This window comes from Scomber japonicus, chromosome 11, assembly GCF_027409825.1.
Source record: "Scomber japonicus isolate fScoJap1 chromosome 11, fScoJap1.pri, whole genome shotgun sequence".
Taxonomy (NCBI): domain Eukaryota; kingdom Metazoa; phylum Chordata; class Actinopteri; order Scombriformes; family Scombridae; genus Scomber; species Scomber japonicus.
In genome coordinates this window covers 20,335,763-20,347,846 of record NC_070588.1, presented here as the reverse complement: position 1 = coordinate 20,347,846, position 12,084 = coordinate 20,335,763, and the positions used below count along the sequence as shown (strand labels likewise).

At 40.8% G+C, this 12,084-nt stretch overlaps 2 protein-coding genes across 2 annotated transcripts in view; one reads left to right on the top strand and one right to left on the bottom strand.

Moving 5' to 3' along the window:
- col4a2 (collagen, type IV, alpha 2) overlaps positions 1-5,203 on the bottom strand; it is a 56,458-nt gene extending 51,255 nt beyond the window's left edge. The window contains exons 1-2 of the mRNA XM_053328264.1: positions 5,166-5,203; positions 5,031-5,082 (exon numbers count right to left, since the gene is read on the bottom strand). Of these exons, the coding sequence (XP_053184239.1) occupies positions 5,031-5,082; positions 5,166-5,203 (90 nt within the window). The remainder of the gene's footprint in view (positions 1-5,030; positions 5,083-5,165) is intronic.
- Positions 5,204-5,852: 649 nt separating this feature from the next.
- col4a1 (collagen, type IV, alpha 1) overlaps positions 5,853-12,084 on the top strand; it is a 41,638-nt gene continuing 35,406 nt past the window's right edge. Inside the window, exon 1 of the mRNA XM_053329067.1 lies at positions 5,853-6,062. Within this exon, the coding sequence (XP_053185042.1) occupies positions 5,991-6,062 (72 nt within the window). The 5' untranslated portion in view covers positions 5,853-5,990. The remainder of the gene's footprint in view (positions 6,063-12,084) is intronic.

The following is a 12,084-nucleotide window of genomic DNA, read 5'->3' as shown; positions in this document are numbered from 1 at the left end:
AGTGTTTTTGATTTTGAGACGTCATTAAGCTCTTTGAAATACTTCAAGGAGCTTGAAATAATACTTGAAATAATTTTCAAGTTGATCTTGTTTAACTAAATGTTATTAAGTGGTTTACGTTCTCTTTCTCATGTTCCTGCATGTACAGTGTGAACAGGGCTGAATTTAAAATGTAGATATCCATGTCAGTAAACACTCTCTGGAGTTGCCAAACTATGTGGGGTCCAGTAGGGCTGTAAAGAAACTCTGACACATTTAACTCCACCCCGCTTCCTTTTCCTGTTTAGAGAGCTTCTCTGGGTAATCTATTTTCTCCTCACACAGTTCTGGACTCAGGATGTTTCCCATAAAATTGGACCTCACTAAGCCCACAGATAAACACACCACACACTCTATGCACGTGTGAGAATGAAAACTAGGTGAGAGTGTTAATTGGCTCACATATCATCAGGTATTTCACAAACTAATCTCACGTAGGATTGACTTTACTGACCTTGTTATCATTCTCTACAATACTCTACAGCTGTATTCATAATTGTTCACTAATGCTTGTTTAATGAGGCAACCTGGACACCAATGGGGGCAAAAAGCCAAGCTCACCAGGCCTTTCCTCACAGTCACAATGCTGAACTGCAGGGACTAATAAAATAATCACCACAAAGTCACGTTTTACAAAAGAATGCTTTTGCTGAGGAAACAATTCTTAAGCAAACAAAAGACACGCATACTGTACACCCACTAACATGTGAGCAGACGCACTCATGGCCATCCATCTTAAAAAATGTTGCATTACAAATGCAGAAAGGTCAGAGGGGTCGGTCTCTGAAGTGAGGGTAACACCTCAATGGAAACTGCATGCTGCCTCTCTTAAATCTGTCTTTCAGTGCACAACACACACGTTCATGCTTGCACACACCGGTGACAGGGAAGCCCCACACATGGGCTTCATCCGAGGCTATGGCTTCCTGCAGTACAGCACAATGGGCTCTTCCCCTAATTGTTACAACCCGGCACTCTCTATATCACAGCCAGTTTTTGGCAGGGGATGTACTAGCCATTTTTCTTCTTATCACAGGCAGACATCTTCCCCTCGCCCTGGACACACGCCTTCCTCCCCTATAAAACAATCACATTTGGGAGGTCAGACGTGTCTGGTCTCCATTGGCTGACCCCGACACACATTGCTCATTCACATTCAGAAGCAGGGTTACGCTAAACCAAGTGCTTCCCAAGTAAACGGCACGGCGGTGTAACTAATGTTTTCTTCATTTGCGTCTTTTTCTTATTCTCTTATGGATATTCAAAACATACTCAGTCTGGTTTAGTTTGCATGGTCACAGTGGAACACTGATGCCAAAAAGGCACATGCAGAAACAACATTTGTAACAATCATCCACTTAGCTAAAAAGAAATAATTGCTAAAGCAGATGTTGCAGATGGGTTTCCAGGTACTGTAGGAATCTGTAGCCAAAAAACTTCTCTTCTCTGGTCACATACCCAATTCCCACAACTCACACATCCGCTGCCAGCATCATCCCCTCATTCCATCGTGTTCGAACACATCTTGAAATATATTCTCAAACACATGAGAATCAAAGCATCTCAAAGGGTCCTATACGAAGCATCCTGTTAACATTACTGCCTCAAGAGCCTTCCTTCCTCCAACGGACACTGATAAACGGTATTTGTGTGCAGGGTTTGTGAGAATTTGTGGAGGGGGTCGCACAAGCAGCCATGCAAACAATCCTGTTTTTGCTCTCTGGAGCCCAGGGGTTCCATTTTCACAAAGTCACGGGCCAGCTAGTGTGGATATAGACTCTTTTTATATGAACAGGGCCCAAAAATAGCTATGTGTAATGTGAAAGGGGTCACTTGTTGTGATAATTAGTTAATGAAATCTGCAGTTCCTCTCAGCTCTCCTTGGCTTTTTAATGTTTTTGAGCTAATTTGTTTTGTTTTACAACTTCATTGTTGGTTCATGGCTAGTGCTCTCATCAACCTCATTTCCAGCCACAGAAGGCAACTGATACCAGCCCAGCAAAAAACAAGACAAAAAACCCCCTGATATTTTCCTCAGAAGCTGGTGGGGGCCAAAAATGGGATAAAAGGAGAGTCATTATTGGACCTGTAATTTGTCAGGTGAAACACAACTCCAAATACAGGATATACTAAAGTTTCTCTGTGTCTGCTAGAGAAGTAAATAAAGTTTATAAAGGTGATAATTTGTCATGTTTTGACTCCTACTTTCAGAGGCTCTTGCAACTCACTGTTTATTAAACAGTGAGTCACATTACACACCATGTTTTCCTGTTCGTTCGCAATGTAGGGGGAATGTGAACATCGTAAAAATCTTACATGCAACGCATCTTGACACTTAATTTTTGCTAGCCAGGGGAATTCCAAATGTTTATCGTCACGTGGAGGCAGATGGTGGGAAACAGTACAACACAGAGATGGGGGTCTGGTTCAAAGAACTGAAATGGTCCTGTGGGGCAGATTTGGGTTTGATATAAAACAGAAACATGTTTTCTAATGCACAGAGTTAGAGAAATGATGTTTCTAATGGGAAACATGAGAACTGTTTTCTTCATCCTTTTTGTTGCTAAAACAACGTTTAATGGCCTCATTACCTACAGCTCATAACTACTGAAACTGACTCTTGAATAACCTTTCAACAACATCTCTATTGAGCACAAACAGATATATTTTCCCAAAAAGTCAGATGCTGGTTTTGTGTTTCCCCCTGAAACTGACACTGTTTTGTTTCTACTTAGGTTATAATCAATGTGAGCTGTTTCTTCATTTGACAGTTAACTTGCCTGCAAAGGGCACATGGATGTTGCCAAACTAAAATTAGCCTCTTGTGTTTCAGTACTGTGGCCTTGGAGAAAAGCTGCACAATACACAGAGGACCTGAGCTGTGTCACACGCTTTTAATTGAGCCCCTACCAAATCTGATAAAAGCAAGAGACAACGGAGCCTTTTTATAAAAATCTGTGAAAATAACCCTTCATCTGAGAGCTCTGAGTATGATATTAAATACCTTACAGAACCAATGAACATCTGAAATCTGAACAAGCTTCAACACACAGAAAAGCAAAACACACTCATGTGCCACACGCTCACGCTCACAAAACACACAGCACCACGGAAGGTGGGCTTAGTGGGTGGGTAAGAATAATGTGTCATTAAACTATTACTCACCATTTCATACATTATTTTTCAGCCCAGTTAAACATCATGATCATTTCAATAAAACAACTGCATTCTCTCTTCAACATTAACTTCTATGATAACCTGTAAAATTAAGGTCAAATGGAAGTAAAGGTGTTTATGCATGTAGGTGTGTGAGAAAAACTAATAATTTATGTGAATAAAAATTAATTTTCCAAAATGGAAACAGTAGACTGTAATGTCAGCAAACACGTGGAGCTGCTCCACTTGTGTATTATGTCTGTAGTTATCTTAAAAATAGACTCATTCAGATTCCTCCTGACTATCATTGGGTTAACACCATCATACTTTCTCTAATTCACTGTAACTGGAGCAGCTCTGAAAAACTCCTGCTCCTGCTCCTCTGCATCCATTTCTCTAGACGGACTCAAAATAAAGGTGTAGAAAGAGGGTCAGCATCATGCTCAGGGACATTTTGACAGGACATGAAACTGCTTCAGGGATGCTTTCCTTGTCGTGAATGTCAGTAGCCCATAAATCATGGGAGAATATAGGGACACAACAATACTGCAGCCCTGCTTGCAGGATCTTATTAGTTATTTATTTAATCAGTCATTCATATAAAAACCCACATGAATTCTTTACAACAAAGCAATAACTTGTGCAGTTTACATAAATTACCACACCAGTGTTTTTCAAAGTTTTATCTCTCCTTATCTATCTTTTGAATACGATTTCACACAGATTTTGATCCCCATTTCTTACACTGGAGTCGTGGTAGGAAGCAATCACTTCAGGACCAGTACAGACAGAAAGATTACAGTAACCAATAACTCATGGACTCATGTACATAAGAGTGTGTAAGTATTGCATAAGGAGAATTTTCTTAATCTCCAAATCATAAATAAGGCACATGTCTGCTGACAGGTCAAGTCTAATCTGCATTTATTTTAATGCCATCATCATTAAGTGATGACACAGATTGGACAGAGCAGATTTGAAAGTGTTGTTTTTTCTCAGAATAAATTGTCTTTGGTGCTTTAAAAATCAGGATCTGGCTGATATCCAGAATGACTGACACATACATATAGGTTTACTTAAGTCACTTTTGGTATATTTACATTTACTTGGCTTCATTTCCTGGAGACTCAACCTGACCCTATGCATAACTACCACTTGCCTTACCCTAACCTTAACTACTGACCCATAAAGTAGCATTTTACCAACTGGTAAATGTTTGACCCCAAAACCATAAGCCCTCCCCAGTCAACTGGTATTAAATCTGTTGTGTGTTCCTGAAAGTGACTTAAGTTATACCCACACATGTTTGTGGGTATAACTTAAGTCACTAGGTGTAGGAATGTAATGGCTCACATCTCATTAAGGAAAGTTGTAATATTCTGTGTGCACCCATAAAGTACAACAACATGTCATCATTCCTGCAGAGGTTATAACCCCACCCTCAATCCCTGCCAGGTCAATGGACAAGTGAAACATGATATAGCCCAAAATTACACCCTAAATTACGTTTTTGTTTATCGACTTTGCAAAAGCAGTGAGTGTCTTAATTTAAACCACTAAACTTGCAACATGAACCATTTAGACAAACTGTTTTCAGTTTAGCTGCTATTTACAAGCATGCAAAGCCAAAACCCTCCTATAGGAGGAACTCCCTGAGCCAGACATTCCCACTGTTGGCACACTGAGGTCTGTTTGACAAACCGAGCCTGGAGACTTTAGCAGGCTCCTTCTCATAACTTTTAGTTGTGAGGCTGCACTTTGCAAGTGAAAACTGACAAGCAAAAAACAAATCAAAAACAAAAAACAGAAAAAAACAAGTAGGACAGAGAACTTACTGCGTGCGCTCCTGAGGCGAGGATGGCAATGAAGAGGCACAGAAGCACCAGCCTGCAATTCATGAGAATAACAGTTAATAACCAGCAAACACATTATTAAAGCTTTGCAGTGAATTGCGCTCTTGTTCTGCTCACCTCACATTCTTTACTCCTCTGCTGTGTTGTCCTTGCATGGTCCCACTCATGCAGACCGTAAACTCTAGTCCCACGCCGCTGTTTCACTTGTGGAGACACTTCTAGTGCATGACTGGCCGACCTGAACCAAACCAAGACCCCCAAAGTGAATATCACAGGCTACTCAAGAGTTTGTATCGCTGACCTGCCTCACCGATGTCTCAATCAATTCACGAAATTCCTATTTTCACTGTTTTTGCTGTAAAGAAAGAGGGTGCTGTCCTGCAGCTGGTCCTCGTGAGACCACTTTCAGAAAACAACTACAAAGTTAGATTTTTCACCAATATAAGTCATTAACTTGTTATCAATTTAATAAAGTGCATTACTTACAGTCACCTTGCTTGCATACAGTGGCAGGATGAAGGAAACAAGGAAACAGGTACCACGGGGCGGGGGGGTGCGCGAGTTCCCGAGATGAAAAGTTTAACAACAGGTATCTGTAACACCAAAACCTTCTCAAATATTCTCACAAAAACACCAAAGTGTGCCGAGTAGTCCCTCTCCTTACCGAGAAAAGTCAAAGTGTTTGTATGAGCTGGGTTGTAACCGTTTGCATGGGCGAGGGTGGTCGTTTTGGGAGGGGGTGTGGTGCAGAAGAAACAAGACCAACTTGCATTGATCAGAACCTCATAACGTCTCGGACAAAGATGCAGCTAAACGTGCTGCCGGTGCTCTGCAGCTAAACCGTGAATTACCTGACGAAAAAGGACAAGAAGTGGTCAACAGGTGTTTTTTTGCTGGCACTCGGCACCGTTGCGCACACAGTTTGCACTGCGCGCCGCCACGATGCTGCTACCGACAGGTACTCTGTTACTGCTGGCGGCTCTCTCACTAAGCGTTGACCTGACTAAAGCTGAGGTAAGTGGACAATATATATACAGTATATCATTTTGGGGAGATTACAGGTATATTTGTGCAAAAATATCACATAAACTCTGTCTCATTCAGTTAATGTGTGCAACTTCCAATCAGTGTGGCCGAGTAGTATTTTCTTTATGTAATTCATATATGTGTACATGCATTCATGTACCATCTGCTTGCAAGCAATTCTGCCCTCTCTTTGATGAATTCAGTGTGCTCACATGGTTAATTTAGTGTGTTAATCCCTGTCAGTAGCTTACCACAGTCATTTCTTAAAATTGAATTTGCTTCAGAGTAACTGACACGCATTTTATTTCCCCCAGATGTTTGTATTTAGTCTGTGGTAATTTTATTTGGATTAGGATTCACTGATTTTACTTCTGGTCGGACTCTGCTGCTCTGCACTCTTTCAGTTGAGTTTACCCCAAGTCTGCCTCCTCCACTTCTGCTGGAGAGGAGCAGAGGGAGAGGAGGAGAGGGTGGGGCAGACGTGCGTGCGTGCGTGTGAGAGAGAGAGAGAACGAGCGAGAGAGAGAGAGAGAGAGAGAGAGAGAGAGAGAGTTATAGCGGGGTAATGAATAAGAAAGATGTGCAATGCATGGTATGCATGGTATAGATAACCATTTCTACATTTTTCAGGCATGTTTCTTAATAGAATAAAGATACATCTTCTGCACTGTATAGGCAGCTGTCTGATCCCACAGAGCCAGAAAGAAATACAGCTGCTCTGTGTTTTGCAGTCATTAGTGTGTCCCTGTTTCTATGTCAGCATGCTGTAGATGATTTAAGGATAGAAGATGCAACATTGCACATTCCCATTTCAAGTAAATTAATATGAGATGTTATCAGGCATAATCAGGTAGCAAATTAAAGTTAGAACTGCCCTTGACATTCATGTGGATAAAAGTAATGACGCGTTTTCTATACATTTACAAAAGGATGTTAGACTTCGTTAGAAAAATAAATATGAAAGTTCATTAACTTTTGAAATAATGTGACAAAACTCTATGTGCTTAACTGTGTTTTCAGGGGCTTTCAAGCTTGTCACATAGTCTTTGTTTGTGGGTGTAGGTTTGAAAACTGCTTATAACTGTTGCTGCTTAGCAAAGTGGAATACCCAAAATAGACCTTATCAACCGTGACAGTGAAAATCAACCATTGCAATGATAAAATTACAAATGCAAAATATTCTGTATTTCAAAAAAGCTTCATCAAAGGGAATCTGTCACTCAAAATGACAATTTAAGTCACTCATTTAGTCAGATTTGTTTGGGAACAGCTATAATGGAAATGGTAACCCAGGTCTAATGCAAATATTTACTAATAAAGCCAAACTTTTGGTCACTAGACCTTAATGTCTGACAGAAAGCGGAATCCCAAATTTTAAATAGAGCCAACCTGAGGAACAGCTTGACAAGGTGGTATCCCAAAAGAAGAAGGTAATATTTATATATTTTTCCAGATCCAGCTTCCACATTCAAGTAGATTATCCATTATTTACTTTAATGGCAAACAGAGATACACAATTAGTTCAAATACACATAACTAAAGTCACATGATCACATTTGGTGCTTTATTTTAAAGCGTGGGTAAAGTTTCCTGCAGAAACATCTCTCACACAGAAGTAGGATAAATCAAGGTGAGGGGATGTTGGTGGGCTGTTTTATCTTTTATGCATTGTCTGCTTAGATTTAAGAGCACAAACATAAGGTAGATCTGGACAGAACAAGAGGACAGGAGAGGACACAAGAGGAGGTGTATGTCTGGCTGAACATCTTGTCACTGATCAGATGACACCAATGAAACTGGAATAATACAACATTCTAGATTTATTGGCGGGAGTTGCATATTTCCCCATCCACACATGTGGGAGGTCTGTAACAGGAAGTTTGCAATCCTGTGAGGGGCTTTCATGTGTCCAGACTGCAGTACGGTGAACAGAAAAGGGGGTTTCCTCATCAGTTATATCCAGAACAATGACACAGATACATGCCTGAGATGTAGTCACATGTTTTTAATGAGAATTTTATGTTCACACACTGGCATAAATTTGAATCTGGTGAAAGAAATAAGTGTATTGGCTGATGTCCACATCAGTGAGTTTATCCCTTTGTGTCCACAAACACAGGACGTGACTTTGGGTATCAGAGCCTCCTGTTTGGCCTCCTTCACAATCAGCGGGGCTAAACGGAGGCCAGGAGTGAATACACAGTATAAACAACTCACACTGAAATGCTAATGTGTGCAGGCACATACAAGTGCCATAATGCTGAGGCTAGATTGGATCATGGTGACTTTATAAAGGCAATAACGAATAAATAATGTGAGATCATCTTCCCTTTATCCCTCATTCTCTATTGAAGGATGAAGCAACAAGCTAATATTGAGATCTATGTAGACCTTTGCTCCCATTTTTTCTCCTGAGTGAATTTCTCTTTGTTTATATAGTATTAACAGAATAGAGTTTTTCTCCCTTGGCGGTCATTTAATCTGGTCAGAATGAGTCATTTGTAATTCCTAGAGGAGAAAGAGAAGGAGGAGGAGGAGGATGGGCAGATTAGCAGATTTCTGGAGTAACAGTTTGTGTGTGGGATGTGTGATGGAAGCATTGGGAAAGGCGGTAGCTAGTGGGAAAGACAAACTCCTCTGAACTGCCAGGTTCCCACTCCCTGCTCAGTTGTGATATTCCAGGACAGGGTGAATCACAGGAGAATGAACACAACTCCAAATTAACTGGAGGGAAGCAGCGCTGACAAATGTTAATCCTCATGCAGCCTTAGGAATGTGTGTATTGTTTGTTGAAAGCAAAGAATCTTGAATCTGTTAACCTAAAATGCTCACAAGGGTGCTTGTTGTTTGGTCTGGAACTGATCCTGTAGACCTGCACCCCCCACAGAGACAACAGCTGACTCTGTCACTGCCCCTGGCCACCAACCAAGCAATGTACCCTGGGAAGGCACAACCTGCTTGACCCCTGTTCCCAGTGTTGTAAAAATGCCTACATTTGGAAGAGTAGCGATTGTGTTTGTGTGTCAGTATTTTGACAGGCGTTCATGGGTGGCAAAGATAAGTCTTCTCTGACCTTGATACTCAAGTAGTGTGGCAGGTATGCCCCACTTTCTGCTACTATGTGTGTGTATGTGTAAATTTCTCTGTGTGTGTTCCCGTTCTTCGCCAAGTGAGGAGTGGGTTGAATAGTGGTTAAAGCCTTGTTCAAATTTCCGTTGAGTCCAAGCATTTCACTCGTCACAGCTGCTTTTCACTTTTCCCACATAAAACACGTCTTTTCTCCCACGCCAATAATTTCTGCTCATTAATTGTCTCAACATCAGCTTCACTGTTATCCTCGAGATCAGTTACTTCCCAGAGGTGTATTGTTATGGCCAATGTGCAATTTAGTCCTTTAACTGTGAAATTGGTGAGTCATAAATGTCATTTGTGGTTTGGATGGAGATGGTGTAATAGATACGTTTGTCTGACATAGAGGTGGAGAATGATGTAGTGACAGAGTGGAAGGGCTGCTAGAGGAGGAGAGGAGGTGATGAGGTTATGAACCCCCAGAAGAGGAGGAATGTGAGTTGGAGCCAATGGTGATACCCCATAGCAAATCTTTTAGTCTCACTCGCTGGTCCTTGACCTGAACTTCTACCCGTGGCTGCCAAATTGACCAACTGACGGAGGATAATGAAGACAGTGATCATGGGATCATTAGATTTATGACTTTCTGTTTTGCTGTATGTAGTGAAGAGTGAAGTTTTGGCTGTTTCTGTCTTCAGCTGTTCACTGTGTCAGTTTCTGGCCTGGGAAACTTCTGTCTCAGCTTATAGACAGGTGCAAGACTGAAACATAGTGTTTAGTTGGGTTTTTCTTTATTGCAACCTTTCTACACAACATAGACAACATTTAGGTGTGTGGTTTCTCTTTGTGTTTGTGCAATTCTGGGATTGGGTGTGCCTGTATATGGACTTGTGTGCATGAGCCTAAGACAATCTGGATGAGGTACTGGTTTGCATTGTCCACAAATGATGCCTTGTGTGGCTGGGCAATGTCTCGAACAGGGGTGTAATGATTTAGATTCTGACCTGAAGATTGTTTAAAATGAGTGTTCGATTTCAACCTTTGAAATTGCAAGCATTTTGTGATTTTCATAGTATTATTTTTTTCGCTCCACCTTTGCCTACTGCCACAGGCAATAGTTATCTCCTTGGCTGGGGAGATGATACTAGCGTTCTGGTCATCCAAGTCCTCTAGCTCTTCGATCTGCTCCTTCAACCCCTGCGTGTCTTTCAGAGCCTCAGACACTCAGATGCTCTAGATCATGCCAACAGTTTTCTGATTACGTTTTGTGGTGTTTCTGTTTGGTGGCAGATCTCCATGCATTATGGCAGCAACAAACTTTTTTGCTAGGAAGAGAAAGTTCCACTTCGCCCATCTAGCTTTTTTGTCTTTGTTATTCCAGTGTCTGTGGCTATTGTCTCTGCTTGGTGTAGTTTACTGTGTGGCATCCAAATTGGTGTGTCTGCCTGCCTGACTAGATTTGATGATGCCACTGGGAGGCGTTAAATGCTTCGTTTTGATGCCCTGTAATGAAGCAGGGAAGCTTTTGAATTAATGTGACATTATATAGATTGGGGGGGGGGGGGGGGGGGGGTTATTCTCCTCAGAAGCTTTTTATGACATTTTTTCCTGTGTTTAACACAAATGTGACAAAAGGAAAGTGAACTGGAAATGTGGAGGTTACATTGTCTTTAAGTGGAGCACTCAGCCCCCAACTCAGCACCCTCAACAGGAGAATGTTAAAGCCTTCATAATGCAAGCAGCTATTCAATTAATTTCCATGATGGCTTATCTGACAACAGTGTTGTTCTTGAATGCAACAGAACTTACCCTAAAGTATAGACTTCTCACTGATTATTCATTCTATGTAAAATTCATACATTGAAAAAGTTCTTTCTTGTGGTTTCCCTGGAAATGTTGCTCCTTTTGGAAGTTTAAACTGTTTCTTTCTCCTGCAGTACTTGTGTGTGTACATGTGTGGAAACACAGAACATCCCCATGGCTACAATCAAAATGCACATTGGTCATGCACTTTCTATTTTTTCCACAAAAGTGTCTCTCCTGTTCCGTCAGTATAAATAAATATGCAGTGATGGATCGCCTTAGATAAACATCACAGAGTTTGTCTGTCCTCCCTCTGACGCTGCATGACAGATTTAGCTGCATCTCTTATTTAGAAACGATTGGAAAAGAGCATAAGTTTTGCTTTTTGAAGTCTTTAACCTGCCTCCCTTGCAGAACAAGTAACCTTTACAATAAAAACCTTGACTTTTTTCTCATATTTGTCTGTCTTATTTTTGTGTCCCAAGGCACAACTCAGGGTATTAACAGGGTATTGGAAGTTTGTTCTTGTAAAAACCGATCCACATCAAATAAAGATCCAATCAGAGCTGGGTCAAATTAATTGCTAATCTTTCATACTTCATTGCAGCACTGAGTGTTCCTGAACTAACATCATATCAACTAATCAGACAGGGTGCTTGTGATAAAAATATCACTGTATATAACAAATTAGGTTTTGGCAAACCACATCCATGACAAACACAATTGTTCATGGATGTTGTTGTTGAATATTACTGTCAGGTGGATCTTCTCATTTCCTCTATGGCAAGTTACACCCCAGTGCATCATTTTTAGAAATGTAAACAACTTTTGGAATTGAAGTTGAAGGTGTTTCCAACAACTTTTGCACGCCATGTAGCATAACAATTAAGTCATAGGAAATTGTGAAAATTTGATACAACCATCTGTGTAGGTGGAATGGCTCGCTGTCACTTTTTATTAGCATCAGCAGTGTTTTGTTAATTATTTTGCCTCATTACGCAGATTGAATCAAATTAATTAGATTAGTTTCCTTTGTCACACACATTCATCAATTTATTTGTGACAGTACAGATGAGAAAGCAATGAAAGGGGTGGAAGAAATGATCAGTTTATGTTTTTGGTGGGGAGATTCTGGCAT